Source organism: Pongo abelii, chromosome 6 (assembly GCF_028885655.2).
Source record: "Pongo abelii isolate AG06213 chromosome 6, NHGRI_mPonAbe1-v2.0_pri, whole genome shotgun sequence".
NCBI classification, from domain to species: Eukaryota; Metazoa; Chordata; class Mammalia; order Primates; family Hominidae; genus Pongo; species Pongo abelii.
The window spans coordinates 113,075,247-113,091,911 of NC_071991.2; the positions used below are offsets into that span (position 1 = coordinate 113,075,247).

Sequence of the window (16,665 nt, forward strand, 5' to 3'; positions counted from 1 at the left end):
TCTATTTCATGTAAATGGCTAATCACTTTTTGAATATCATTAAACAATTGAGTTCAGTTTCAAAGTGTGTAGTACACTTCATGTAACCTAAAGTGCATTTTCTCCATTAAAAGATGTAAGAGTCCAGTGTTAGTGAAAATGTACAGATTGCATTCACCTGTGAAAAAGCTTACAAAGAAAACTTATATCAACCTTTGTCAAAGGTATAAGTAACTTAGGTAATAAGGTCCAAGTTTTAACTTAGTTTTGTAGATCAGTAGGCAAATGAATACCTATTTTATGAAGAAATATTTATTACGATATTCTTAAAAGTTTGCTTTCTCAGTAAAGCAAAATCTTTATTGTGACAATATGCAAACATATTATTATTAACAAAAAATTCACAAACTTTAAAGACATAAAATAAATAATTTATTATAAAATCCAGTCAACAAAGTGAGAGAGAAGGCCTGATAAAGCAGAGTCTACTTCTCTATAAGGCAATACTTCTTTCTGACAGAAAAAAGTGAACTCCTGATCTGAGGTGAGGAGTGATTGACAGTAGTAGTTTCCTGGTATCAGAGGCTCTTCGCCTTAGATTTTATTCACATCTCCACTACTGAGGTCATAGGGACTGAAACAAATGGAGTCTAACCTTTCTACATATATACTACTTTCTACATATACACCTTTCTACATATACACTGCTATCTACAGTAACTAATATTTCCTGAAGAAAATGAGCTAGCAGGTCAAAATATCAAAACATTTGAGGAAAATGACTATTTCAAAATTAAGGCAACAAACAACATTATAAATAACATCAAAGGTATTTGTAATAACTTCTAACATAAAATAATAAACAGTAAACATAATGATCGAAGAGACCAAGGAGAAATGAGAGATATGAGAAATAGAACGCTTAGAAAAAAAATCCTATAGAGTGGAAAAATAACATAATGGAAACAATGAAAAAGGAATAAAACAATTGGTAAAATATAAAGCCAAATTTTTAAAGTAATCTCCCAGGAGGATAAGGAAAAGGACTAAAAAATAGAACATATGAAAGAACACCTAAACAATACAGGGAATAGAATTATTAGAACTAAATTACAGATAACAGGAGTTTCAAAAAGAGAGAAAAATAATATTGGAAGAAAGAAAGAATTTTTTAAAGTAATGGAGACACATTTTAAAGAATTAATAATAATCAATGGACCACAGTGTTTTATTTCACCTTAAGTCATCATTATTTTATTTTCATTTAAAAATCAAAGTGTTTATAGAATGACTAATAAGAATGACAGAAAAGACCTACATTCAGATATATTATACTAAAATGAAATAATATACAATAATAAAGAGAAAAAATCTAAAAGCCTAGAAAGAAAGATTGTGTACAAAGAACAAAAGTCCAATTAATATAAGACTTTTCAATAGCAAAATTGAATGGAAAAATAAAACAAATCTGTATTTTAAAACACTGAAAGAAAATAAAACGAAGTTTTATAGTTTTATATCCAGCTCAAATGTCATTCACACATGAGGCCATGATAAAAAATATTCTTAGGCATACAATGCTTAAGAAAGTGCATCCCATAAAGACTAACACTGGAAAAAGTTGGGGTGAAATGCTTAAATAAGTAGAGATATTTAATGAATACGCTCGAAAATATAAAATAAAATTGATCATATATCTTGGTAAAGTGATTGTGGAATAAATAATGGCAATGGATCCAAGATCAAAGATTAAGTGAAACACATAACCATGTAACTCGATCTAGATAATATCAGCATAATTGGGTTGCTGTCGCAGGGAAGCCAAAGGATGTGAAAGTGGTAAGAATGTATTAAGGAGAAACTTAAAAATGGGGCACAAAAATGAATTAAGACGAGCAAGTGAAAACATATCAATAATAATAATTGATCTAAATAGGTCAGACTCCCTAGGTAAAGGGTTGACAGATAAAGTAAGAAAACAGGGACTAGATACAAGTATCTTATGAGAGACATATCCACACAGTAAAAGGACACATAAAGATTAAAACTTAAAGAATGGAAAAAGACATATCCAGCAAATGATATCCATGGGGAAGCTGATGTAGCTATATTAATATCAGAAAAAAGGGCTTTCACGTTAAAAAATCATTAGGGATAATGAGTCACTATTCCTAAAAGGTATAACAATTACAAGCATGTGTGCTTCTAATAAAATAACCTCCAAATATGTGAAACAAAATGTTTAGAACTACAAGGGGAAATGAATAAATACACCAAAATAGTGGAAGACTTTAACACACATCTCCTCATTTTTGAAAAGTCAAGCAGACAAAAATAATCAGTAATGGTATAGAAGATTGGAACAATAAATGTTAAATCTCAGCTCAATAGACTTGTATATAGTTTTACATGAAGAAATAGTGAATACAGTTTTCTCAAGTACATATGGAACATATACAAAAACTGACTAGGTGCTCAGTCAAAAGAAACCCTCAACACATTTCATAGAGTATCTGATTGCCAAAATATTTTGAAATTTTAGAAAATTGTTAAAAACCTCAAAGTTTAAGATGAAATCATACTGGAATTTTAAAATACAACAAAGATAAAACACATGTAAAAAATGTCTAGAATATGGCAAAACAATGCTTTAAAGAAAATTCATAGCCTTAAATAATAAATGATAAAAATAGATTCATTTTTGAATTATATAAATTAACCATCATTCTTTAAAAAATAGGGGAAAATAACCAAATAAATCCAAAGAAACTAGAATAGATAATATAATAAAATAAGGCCATAAATCAGTGAAGAACAAAACAATACAATGATAGATTCATAAACCAAAGGTTGTTTTTGTTTGAAAAAAAATTAACAAGATTGACATGCTTCTAGCAAAACTGATTAAATGAATAACATTTCAAATGAAAGGATAAAGTAACAACAGTACGTTAGATTTAAAAGGTAATAAGTTTCTCCACTAAGATTAGAAGCAAGATAAGGATGCCTATTTTCACTACTTCTATTCAACACAGTATTGTAAGTTTAGGTGAGAATAACTAGGCAAGAAAAAGTAACAAAAGCTATCCATATCGGAAAGGAATAAATGAAATGATCTCTGCTAACTGTTGACACGATCTCATATTAAGAAAACCCTCCCTAAGATTCTACACTTATACACACACATGCACACATGCACATACACCATCAAACTGTGTGCTGATTTTATGTACTGCAGCTTAGCTGAATTCATTTATTAGCTCAAAAATCAGTTGCATTTCTACACATGAACCACGAACAAACTGAAAAAGAAATTAAGAAAACTATTCCATTTAAATAGCATCAATAGGAATGAAATACTTAGGAATAAACTTAAACTGAGAAGCAAAAGGCTTATACACTGAAAACTAAAAAATACTGCCAAATGAAATGAAAGAAATCATAAATAAGTGGAAAGGCATTTTGTGTTCATGGATGAAAAGAAATAATATTGTAACATTGCAATACTATCTAAAGCAGTCTAAAACTCAATACAATTTTTATCAAATTCCAACTGCATTTTTTAAAGAAATAGAAAAATGCATTTTAAATTCACATGAAATCTCAAGGGACCCTGCATAATCAAAACAATCTTGTGAAAGAACAAAGTTGGAGCACTCACACTTCTAGATTTCAAAACTTATTACAAAGCTGCAGTTATCTAAATCTGTGCTAGTGTGAGTCTGACAATAAGATGTATAGACCTAGGGAGTATAATAGCAAGTCCAGAAATAAACTCTCTCTATTTTATGGTCAAATGATTTTTGACAAAGGTGCCAAGACCACTCAGTGGGGAAAGGAATTCTTTTCAACAAATGGTGTTGGGAAAAACTGGCTATCATCATGTAAAAGAATGAAGTTAGATGTTTACCTAACACCACATACAAAAATTAACTCAAAATGGATCAAATACATAAATATAAGAAAAAATCTATAAAACAACCCTCACAATGAGAGAAGCTACTAGCAGATCATGTATTTCTTAAGAGATTAAGATCCAGAATATATACATAAAAATAAATCTTAAACTCAACAACAAAAACTAACAACCCAATTTCATTTATTTATTTTATTATACTTGAAGTTCGAGGGTACATATGCACAACGTGCAGGTTGTTACATAGGTATACATGTGCCATGTTGGTTTGCTCCACCCATAAACTCGTCATTTACATTAGGTATTTCTCCTAATGCTATCCCTCCCCCAGTCCCCCTCCCCCTGACTAGCCCCGGTGTTTGATATTCCCCACCCTGTGTCCATGTGATCTCATTGTTCAACTCCCACTTCTGAGTGAGAACACGCAGTGTTTGGTTTTCTGTCCTTGTGATAGTTTGCTTAGAATGATGACAACCCAATTTTCAAAATGGGCAAAAGACTTGAATAGACATTTCTCCAATTAAGATATATACAAATGGCCAATAAGCACACGAAAAGATGCCCAATATCACTAGTCATTAGGAAAATGCAAATCAAAGCTACCATGTAATACTTCAATCTTATTAAGATGGCTAATATCAAAAGAAAAATTGAGGAGTGCTGGTGGGAATGTGAAATGGTGCAGCCATTGTGGAAAGAAGTATGGAAGTTCCTCAAAAGTTAAGTATAGAATTAACATATGATCCAGTAACTTCACTTCTAAGTATGTATCCAAAAGAATTGAAAGCAGGCACTTAAACAGATAATTGTACACCAGTGTTCATATTAGCATTATTTACAATAGTCAAATGTCCATCAACAGATGAATAGATAAATAAAATGTGGTGTATACACATAATGGAATAGGCTTAAAAAGGAATGAAATTCTGATGAATGCTGCAACATGGGTGAAATTTGAAAAAATTATGCTAAGTGAAATAAGCCAAACACAATAGGATATATGTTGTATTATTTTACTTATATGAGGTACCTAGAATAGTGAAATTCATAGAGACAGAAAGTGGACCAAAGTTATCAGGATCTGGAGATTCAGAGATAAGGGGAGCTATTGCTTAATGAGTACAGAGTTTTTATTTGGGATATTGATAAAGTTTAGGAAATGGATAGTGGTGATGGTTACACATTATGAATGTACTTAATGCCTTTGAATTGTACACTTAAAAATGTTTAGAATGGTAAATTTTATGTTACATATATTTTACCCCAATATAAAAACACAATGGGATATACTACCAACAGGGAGCAAGATAAGGATGCTATTTTCACTACTTCTCTTCAACATAGTATTGTAAGTTTTAGCCAGAATAATTAGGCAAAAAAAAAAAGCAACAAAAGCTACCCACATTGGAAATAAATAAGTGAAATGATCTATGTTCACAGTTGACAAAATTTGCCATTGATTGTAAATGCTTAGACAAAATGCAAAATTTTCTAGAAAAATATTACTTAGTAAATGTAATTACTGACTGAAGAAGTAATTAATAGTGGTAATCGTATTATGATTACTGAAGAATCAAAAGAAACTTTAAACATACTTCATAAGGAAAATATCTGAACTAGATACTTTTATGGGGAAAAGTATCATATTTTCAAGAAATATATCATGCCATTTTGTAAAAATGCTTCCAAACAACTTTAAAGGCAAGTGGGAATATGTCCCAATTCATTGACACCAAAATCATATAAAGACATTAGAGGAGGAAAAATTATAGGCCCGTTTCACTCATTATTATAAATATTTAGCAAAATATTATTAACACTTTGAATTCAAAAACTATAAATAAGATAATTTGCCACCACCAAGTTTGGTTTCCCGTAAGTGTATTTTATAATTTAAAAGAGAAAAAGAATCTATGATCATCTCAACAAATTCAGAAAAAGCATTTGATAAAAGTTAATCCCATTTATTATAAAACTCAGTTTGTTAGGAATAGAATTTTTGTAATTTGATAAATAATATGTCTGAAACTTTAAGGCAAACATCCTAATTAATTATTCCCATCAAAATCATTCCTTTTGACGTTCAACTTTGCATTTGAAATTCTAGCCAAGGTAATAAGGTAAGAGAAGAAAAGTGATATGTTCACAGTATCAGTCTATTTCTTCATGCAGAATATAGTATTAAGAGAAAACATTTAAGTTACAAAATGTCACACACAGCTTGATATCCTTTATATATACAAAGTTAAAAACAACTAAGATAAAAACAAGTTGATCATGTTTTCTTAGCCCAATGCATGGTAGACTAGCAAAGGAGAAAGAACAGACAAGGCCAATGCTGTCAAGTGTGATAACTGTAGAAATGACGGTAACAATTTCACAATGCTGCCAGATTTTTTTTTAAATGCCTAACTGGAGTTTTCTGTATAGTTTTAAATTAATTAAGTTTTAACTGATGTTGATATAAAAGTAATTCTACACATAAGGTATATATTTCATAAACTTTTTTGGATAAGACCAGTAAATAGTTTGACATAGTATTTCTTACCTACAAAAATTCTACCACAGTAATAGCTTCTTAAAGGGAATTTTTCCTACCTCTTCAGGCTTAGATATTCTGATTCTGTTCATCAAATTTGTTACTCTTAATCTCCTACTCTACTACTGTGTAAAGATGCTGATTTAATTACATGTAGAATGATTCTATACAAAATTGTGAAACACTGTTTACCATATACCCTTATCCTCTAAATGGAATGCTTAAGGATCAAAGTTTCAATTACACATTTGCTTACTGTTAGGATAAGGAATTGTGTGCATTTGTCTCACATTTTATCAAAATAGCGCTTTTTTTTTAGTTGAAGTTACTAATGTCTCCAAATTGCAATTTTAAGTCTGGAAGAAAAGACAGTGAAACTTTTATTCAAATTCAGTGCATTGGCAACATATTTTTGAGACAATATATGTTTTCATAACCCTAGAAAAATATAGCTTTGTCTTTGTTTAAAATCAGTGCTGCCCTATAAGAAAATAAAATCTGGGTCCAAAATTATTGTAGAAATATCTAAGTAAAATTAACCTCTGAAAATGTTTATATATCCGTCTATTCTTATCAGGACAAATACAGGACAACATAAATAATCTGACCTGAATTCCACATATGCTTTTTCTACTGTTTTGGCCTCTTCCCTCTTCATATTTTATATCTGATCTATCCCTCAGATATGACTTTTTAAGAGCTATTTCTCAGTTTGAAAATTCTTCCCTATTCTCATATTTCAAGATCCTCACGGCCCTAAGCCTAAATTATGTTCCCTGCCACTAGTATTTCTTCATCTCTCTCAATTAACTACCACTACCCCTCCCAGACTAACTCATAGTTTAAAAATACAACTTCCTTCTGCTTTCTCCCAGTCAAAAAATCTGAAATCTAAAATCTTTCTGCCTTAACTCACGTATGAAGCCCAAATTCTTGCGTTTAGTTTTCAAAATCTCGCTGCATGGCCCCACTTTCTCTATTCGACATTATTTCCCACTACTCTCAAGATGAAAGATTTCTTACCACCACATGTAAACATACTGTGCCCATGGCTCTCAACAATAGACTTCAAACCCTAGGGGGAGGGAGGGTGTGAGGGGGAAGAATGTTACTGCAAGGAATCTGGGAATTTCTATATGGGGAATTTTTTTAAGAAGATAATAAAATACAAGCATGATCCTAACATATGTGCTATGCCATAGACAGCTGAGTATTTATTACATACCAGGTATTAAACCAAGCATGTTTCATAATAATAATTTAAATAACTATATCTCAGGTAATCTTTATAACAACTCTAGTATTATAATTGTCATTTTAAACATAAAATAATTGAAGCTCTAAGAAATGAAATCATCATTTCATGATCATATAGCTTTATAAAGAAGTAGAGAGCTTGGATTCAATCCAAGGAATGTCTAACACAATGTCTGGATTCTTTATGATCTACCCTATAGGTAGAAGGGCCTTGCCTTTAAAACTTTTATTCTTAAGTGTTTTGAGTACTAAAAAAAGTTACAAGGCATTGGATTTAATTTTTCTCAGTTTTATTCTTTCCCACTGCTGTTTTCTGCACTACCAATGTCCCCATTCCTTCAATAAGCATCCAAATCTAAGGCTCAACTTTGGGTAGGCCCTCTCCAGCACTCTTCCTCAGGCCAGCCTGGTTTATTTTTCCTTTCACCCTAATAATATGGGGCTAACAAACTTGCAATACATTTTCTAATTGAACTTAAATTAATTGCTTTATCATTCTCCATTTTTATTCACTCAGCAAGAGAAAAGGCATTATAGTATATATTTACCGTGTTCCTGAAAATGGATTATATATGTAAAGCTAAGAATCTCCGGATATATATGTGTATATACATATACATATATATATAATGTCCTAGATAATTTCATTATAAATACAAAAATGTAAAAAAGTTTTACATATAGTCACATATTATATTTCCAGATAATTTATTAGTAGAGATAACAAAAGGAAAAAATACCTTACATGTATGTGTCTGTGCACTATCATATATTTAATGTGAGTGTCCAGGGAAACTGAGGGAGTATTTTGAGTTGTTTGGATCCTATATTGTGTTTTTTCTGAAAACATTCATTGTGACCTTAAAATGGTAAAAGATTAGATAGAATAACTGTAGACATAAAAGGAAAATAAACTTCATGTATAAAGAGGATCACTGTAGGAGAGCCTAGAGTGCACGATGCAAGCAAAAAATTGGCGTTTGAAAGATTATTGTCTTTCCTTTTGGGTGTTTATTAATGTAGATGCAGTAAACAAGGTCTTTATAGTTTCATGACACACACCATTAATATTCCTCCAAATTTGTTTTCTTGGCTACTGAAGCAGAGGTATACAGTTTAAATGACATGCACTGAATAGAGAAATCCCACTGTGTTATTGCTGTTATTATTTTTGTCCTAGTATGACATATGTAAATACAATGTGTTGAGCTGGAGTAGGAGATCCTTGTCCTTGGTGAGTTGGTTTATACGTATAGTGGCAGATTATCTGGAAATATAATATGTGACTATATACAATAATAGAAAAGATAAAGTACAAAACAAAGAATGATAATTTATAAATACTTTTGCATCATGCATATTATATACATATGATCTATTTAGTAATAAATAAATGAAAACAACTAATTTAATGTAAACACTGCAACAATTAGTTTGAAACCCTCATCTTTTGATTAAAAAGTAACAATAAACATGAGTTTTAATATTTTTTACTAAATATACTGTTATAATTGTTTTACTATAGTCCAGAGCACTAAAAATAATCTTGTAAGTAAACACGCTTGTCAATATAGCAGAATATATTTTATGCGTTTCAAAGCTCAGTGTTTACATACCTTATTTTATTGACTGTAAGTTTATAAAGTTTAAATTTAGTATTTAAGGTGGTTTCATCTCCAGACACTGAAAGAATTCCAAAATATACTTGCTCACCAGTTTTAACTTTGAAGTGTCTATAACCTTCACAATAGCAATGGTTTTCTCTTTCTCCTTCATCATTTTCTTTTCCTTAAACTTGCAAATAATAACCAAGAGAACTGTGCAGAAACTTCTACACTAAAGTGAACTTTGGTTCTTCTTTGGACTTTAAGACTAATCTTGTCTAGATTGTGATTGACAAAAGCTTGCTCACTGATGTTATGCAGTCCTTTCAAGTTCCAACCAAGCACAGGGGGTTGTTAATATTTACTCATTCCTCGTCTCTGGAATGATCTTGAACTATAACAGTTTACTTAGACAACCAAATGCCACCAGCATTTACAGACACTTGATTGAAAAAATACCTATATATGTTAAAAGAAATGAGTTACTATGCACAACCACGTCTCTGAAAGAAAGGGGTGAAACTAAGACCAAAGGGTGTAAATAATACACAGATCTAAACCCAGAGGCTAAGCAATCATTCAGGTGGAGTGTGCCAGATGATAAGATCTGTCTCAGACCCCTTCAAATCATAGGATTCTATAGTTCTATGAAATGGCTACTTCCCTGGGACCGCTGGCACAGCAGAATGGGTAGGATAGTTGCACTGGTTTCATGCAGGGCTGGATTCAAGGCCCTACTTTGCCATTCATTAACTATATGAACTTGGGCAAGTTACTGAACTTCTCTAAGCTTCTTTCCTCATTTGTAAAATTTTAATAGGCAATAACAGTCTCTATCTCATAGGTTTGTTGTGAAATTAAATGTAGTTTTTCACTAAAGGTATTTTGCATAATTCTTGTCGCCTAGTAAGTAACCAATGCATGGTAGCTATTATTATTATTGTCTTTATTCTTGTTGCAGTAGTACCATGCTACTGCAACAAGAATAAAGTATTCCTGAATAGGAATTATAATGAAAACAATTATTTCAATACTATGTGTGAATTTTAGTCATTTATTTAACATGCATTTGCTGAGCACCTGTGATGTGTTAGTCACTATGCCGGGTACTAACAACAAAACAGGCTACTGTTTTAGGCTCCAGAGACACAGCAGTAAATGAGACAGACAAAATCCCTGTCTTCAAGGGGTTTGCATTCTACAGGGGGAAGCACAGAATAAATAGGTAAATGCAGTGATAAATAAGATCATTTGTGTTACACTACTCATAAGTCAGAGGGTAAATAAAATAAGACATTGATTTGAGGAGTCATGGAGTAGGGTCTTATAGTTAGGGTAATTGTGGAAGGCCCCTTTGACAAGCTGACATTGACTAAAGATCTGAATCATAAAGAGGTAACCATGCAAAGATTTGAGACAAATCATTCCAAACTAAGAAAACGAAGTGCAATGGTTGTAAGATGATAATATTCCTGTCATGTTTAAGGAGGAGAAAGGATGCCACTGAATCCAGACCCTGAAGTCAAAGGGAAGTGCTGACTATAATAAAGTGTCTGGATTATATTCTGAGTATTTCAGAAAGCTAATAAAATGTTAAGCAAGGAGAAACAGGATCTGATTATTTCTTTAGGAAGATTATTCTGGCTGTTCTGTGAAGAACAGCTGTAAGGGGACAAAATGTAGCAGGAAAGCTAGGTCAGAGCCTGTGGCTGTAGTGAGAGACGATGGAACATGTTTTACAAGAGGACATGATAGGAAGCTGTGAGATTCTGGAAATCTTGGATGTGGATTACAAAAACATATTGATAGATGTGGGTATGGGAGTAAGAGAGAGAAAAGCAGAGAATGACCATTTTTGTTTGTTTCTTTCACATCAACTAAAAGCAGATTTTGGAGGGAGGACTTCTTTTCAGCCATGTTATGTTTAAGATATCTGTTAGAACCACAAAAGATATCAAGTAAACAGTAGAATATATAAGTCTGGCATATAGGGGATTGATCTAGGCTAGAGATGTGTTGATGTTACCTATAGGACATGTATTGATATATGAGAAAAGAGGACCAAAGACTGAGCCTTAGGACACTCCAGAATTTAGACATCTGTGAGGAAAAAGAACCAGTAAAATGAGTGAAAAATCAGAGAATCCACAGAATCCCAGATAGCTCTTCAAGAAGAAGGAAGTGGTCAACCATGTCAAATGCCACTAAGAAGCCAAGTCAGGTGACAATGGAGAATTTGCTACTGGATTAGTTTGCTATTGATTGCTATTGATTGGCTTGCTATTGGTTTGCTATTGATTGGTTTTCAGAGCCCTTTTAGAATTGTGAGGAAAAAAGCCCTATTGGAGAGGAGAGAATGAGAGGGAAGGAAGTCGAGGCAGGGAGAAAATGGGGGCAGTGAGTTTTTTTGTGTGTGTATGTAAAGGAGTCATGAAATAGCCTAGTAGCCAGAGAGGAAATGTGTTTAAAGGGTGTGGTTTGGTTTGGTTTGCTTTTAGTGAGTGTTATTAAAGACTGATAATGAACAATGAGAACACATGGACACAGGAAGGGGAACATCACACTCTGGGGACTGTTGTGGGGTGGGGGGAGGGGGGAGGGATAGCTTTAGGAGATATACCTAATGCTAAATGATGAGTTAATGGGTACAGCACACCAGCATGGCACATGTATACATATGTAACTAACCTGCACATTGTGCATATGTACCCTAAAACTTAAAGTATAATAATAATAAAATTTTTAAAAAAGCAAAAAAAAAAAAAGACTGACAAATGCTGATATTTATAATCCAGTAGGTCAGTATATATTGATGATCTAGAAGGAGGAGCTATTTAGAGAAGAAAAGTCCTTTGGAAGGATCCCAGACACAAATGGTAGGGCTAGCTTTAGATAATGAACTAGGACAATTATTCACATGGGAGCTAGTTATTTAAAAGAGCATGGCAACTTCTCCCCTCTCTCTTGCTCCCTCTCTCATCATGTGACACTCTGGCTCCCCTTCCTTTCCGCCATGACTAAAAGCTTCCTGAGGCCCTCACCAGAAGCAGATACCAGGGTAATGCTTCACGTACACAGTCTGCAGAGCCATGAGCCAAATAATCCCCTTTTCTTTAAAAAGTACCCAGCCTCAGGTATTCCTTTATAGAAATGTAAAATGGACTAACACAGACAACCCATGTCATATAGTAGGTAAACATAATAATAATTATTGGTAAATATTCTCATTTTTGAAGCTTATTTTAATAAACATCTGTTAATTTAGCCTGACTAGAATCCATTCACATTTGCTTGGGTAATAACTACTGCTTTCTTGGTTCTCACTCAATCTGGGCAATTTGTTGTGGAGGGCTGTTCAAGCCACAGCTCTAGGGTAGGTCCAAGACCCAGAGACATTGGCTTAGAAATAGATATGTGACAGAAGCTGCTCTATTACCCCAGAGCTTTAACTGGAAATAAGAAGAAAAACAATTCCTCTTAGGTATCTCATACTAACTGAATGTTTCCATTAGGATGCATTTGTTTTTGAGAATCAGAAAATCCTGATATAATTGGCTAATAAAATAAAGAAAAAAAAACCCTTACATATCCATAGGCAATATAATTCTCCAGGGGCATATAAGCAGCATTTCTTTCCATATCTGTTGATTTTCTCTTTCCCTTTATTTCCTTTGTTTTTCCTCACTTTATCTACCTTTCGGGAAAAAAAAAAAAGGCTACAGAAGCCCCATAAATCATGGAGAAGCAAAAAGCCTTCTCTTTCTTGAAATTACAGACTGAAGAAAACTTCCAAGCAGGTCTCAGTATCCTGCTCAACTTGCCAGAATTGCAGCACAAGCCCATTCTTAAAACAATCTCTGGCAAGGGAAATGGGGCCACCAGAATTGGTTTAAATTAATCAGAAACTTCCTCTTTCTTGTGAAGGAATGGATGTCTGAAAAAAAACTAGGTTAGCAAGAAAAAAGTGTATGCATGGCTGGGAATAGGCTATGACAGTGTCTGTTCAATGGCTGAGAATAAAGCCAGCACAGAAGAAAACAGAGACAAATTTACAAAGGGATGCCCACATACAATATTACTTAGGGATTTTTAGATGGCATGAACCAATAAATTCCTTTCATGCTTAAGCCCCTTATGAGTCAGGTTAACCACCTGCAACCAAAAGTTCACTGGCTAATATACTTACTCAAAGCTTTTTTCTGAATCTAACAAGTCTTTGCTTTTATCTACATAAACTATAAAAATCCTTCAGAGTTTCCTACCCCTATTCTACCAGCTATTCTTGTACATTCTCTTTTTTCTCACTTCTTGCCTTATGTTGTTCTCTTAACTTGCTACTTTTCTGCCTTCATGTCTATCTCTTAAAATCTTAACTATACAGTACTTCATAACTATATTTCAAACATCACCTCTTTCTAAAGGACTTCCAAAAATTCTCACTTTCGCATGGTTTCTCCTTCATTTGAGCTGCAGAGCAAATCTCTGACTAGCATTCAAAATGAACATATGTAGTCTATAAGATATCAATTAAAACAGCCTTCAGAGACCAATATTTTTAATTATTCCCATAATACAGAAATAGATACCAAAGCAAAGGCAGGTTACGTGATTTGCACCATGTCTGGACTAGAAACGGGTTTGACCCAAGTTCCACATTCTTTCCCGCCCTGACTCTCAGGTATGACTCATTGTGCTACCTCATTATATTGTCATCTCTTGACATGTGAATTGTGCCTCACTCAACTTGCAGTCTCATATTGTGTGAATATTATGCTTTACATATAATAAGTATTCAGTAAATATTTGGTTAATTGAACTGCTTTGTTTTACATGTGGATCTAAATTATCAATAATCTTTGGTTAGTTAACAGCAGATATTTCTTTATGTAAATACACTTAGGCCAATAGCATCCATCTATTTAAAACTACATTCTGTATATCAAAAGCATATTCCCAATGAAATTCATCACCAATTTTTTACGGAGTAAGCCATTCTACAAAGACTCTACAAAACAAGTAGATAATTTGACAGAGAATGTTTCAGTATATACAATTTCAATGAAGTAAGTATCATGTACAAAGAAGAGAAGACTGCAGGAAATTAATATCATTTCCTCAAACTCAGAAGTTGAATATTGGTTAAGAAAATAGGATCCTCATGCTGTGAAATTAGAAAGGGAGATATTAGCGTTAATATCAAATGTATCTAGACAATTAGTTTTCATGTCACTATGCTACTTGAAATCTGAAGAGAAAAGAGGTAGAGTCATCATTCTATATTTAAAAAAATGAAAACTGAAAAAAAATCCTGCAACAAAAATCAGATTTGAAACCCCATCTGATATTTAGCAGGTAGAGTTAGTATTGGTGGAGGTCCTGCATACTAGAGAAAAGGAGAAAGAGACACTTCTCTCATTAGATAGTCCACTGAAGAATTGATACAAAAAAAAAGGGATGCTTCCACCAACATGTTTTTCTAGGCCCTAAATTGAAAACATCCATCATAATGTAGTCTAGCCTACTGACTTATAGATGAATAGTCCACAACTCAATATAGTCAGAATTCACTTTTTTAAATTAAATATTTAAAGTAACAATTCAATTGCGATCTTTGAGATTCTTTTTTCTCCTGTTCTCTAAAAGATTGTAAACTGTAAACAAACCAACAATAATCCTTCAAAACATGCTGAAAGAGCTTATACACCCTTTACAGATAACATTTTTATGATTCATAAATGAACAATCAGAAGGTGCACAGCAAGCAAATAGGAGCTAATACACTACCCTTTCATATCGCAGGAATTTGTACTGATTTCAACATAGAAGTCTTTCTACATACTTTAAAGGAGGGTGAGGCCTGTTCTATCTTTTTCAATTTGACTTTAACCTCTGGCTATTGGCTTAGAAGTAAATTTATATTTTTCATTGTTGTAATATTTTCTTTCTTCCACGAAGGTACAGAGACTTTAAATCTGAAAGCTGTATTAGTCATGGTAAAATAGTCAAAATTTAGTCATGACCTTATAAGAGTGTTTGATTACTTGCCGTGCTTAAAATAGAAAATCTAAAGATTAAATTCCTTACAGAAAATGCTAGCAAATTAGATATATAGTTAGATGCATGTATATAGGATTAGATAGATAGACACAGAGACAGAGAGAGAGATTAGTACAAGCACTATATTCTTCAACCATTAGATAACCTTTTTTTCTGCACCAATAAATATTTTCTAGTATTCATCTTTTATCTTGTCTGTTTAAAAAGTGCAGAAAAAAGCACCAGTTGCTAATCAAATTTTTTTATTATCAGAGTGTATTCATTTCCGTTTCAATGACCTTCTTGGGTCTGAAATCACTTACTGTTCTTTGCATTAGCAGAGGAGAGTCTGCTCCTTCCTCTTTAAAACTTGATTCCATACCGATTATATCCTCAATAACGTCCTCCATCTAGCAAAATATAATACATTTAGAATATTGTACATAATGATAAAAGTCGTGCTTCAGTCTGAAAACAGAGAGAAAAATTCTAGCAATCTTTAAAAGTTTTTTAGACAATTTAAATTGAGGTTATATATACATATATATAAAACCTCAATATTATAATATATTATATATATATATATACAAACACAGATTACTTTAGCATTGAAAATGCAGGAATCCTGACAATCTTTGGTCTGTTGCTTTTTCTTGCACTTGTGTCCAAAGGCTGACAGGTGACAACTTGGCAAATCACCCTGGGCTAGTCTCTTGGAAATCAGTATCTACATAAATAGAGTGGTTACCATGAAATATCTCAAGGCAGATAGGGTCCCTATAGTTAATATGTACAGAGATTACTTTCTACAAACTTTATTTTTCTTTTAAAATGTTCTGATTGCATCTTATATGTGGATATCTAAATATTCATGGTTAAATATTACCCAGTACATTCCTGTAGATATAGAAGAGATGGAAACATTTCATCCTACCTTCTCTAAAGACCAATAATAATAGGTAATAGCAATAGCAATAACAAAAACAACAATAATTATGAACATTTTAAATAGTAACAATAAAAATCACTTTTATAGTGCATGAGAAGTAACAGGCATGCTTCTAAGTGCTTTACATACATCATTCATTTAATACTTATAATAACCCTATGAAATGAGTACTTTGTTATATAGAAAACTGAGAGAAAAAAATTCAATAATTTGTCCCAGATTATATAGTGAGTGAGTGGTGGAGGAAGGACTGACATCCTAGAAATGTGGCTCTATAGTCCAAATCTCATTGGCTTTCTATTTCCTTTCTCAGTTCTTTTCTAAAACAGAAACTTTCCTTCCCTTCTGTACTTTAGCTGGGGGAGATTTTAAAAGTTTATATGTT

General features: G+C 32.6%; 1 protein-coding gene across 5 annotated transcripts in view; it reads right to left on the bottom strand.

Annotated features, from left to right (window-relative positions):
* TFEC (transcription factor EC) overlaps nt 1-16,665 on the bottom strand; it is a 243,807-nt gene that overhangs the window by 20,865 nt on the left and 206,277 nt on the right. For 4 of the 5 annotated variants that reach the window (XR_008527196.1, XM_054559712.1, XM_054559710.1 and 1 more), the window contains one exon: nt 15,655-15,741. Coding sequence is in view for 4 of the 5 variants with exons in the window: in XM_054559712.1 (XP_054415687.1) it covers nt 15,655-15,741 (87 nt within the window). In the remaining variant the exon portion in view is untranslated. Of the gene's footprint in view, nt 1-9,404; nt 11,833-15,654; nt 15,742-16,665 lie in introns of those variants that run through there. The other variant, XM_063726148.1, reaches the window with a different exon arrangement.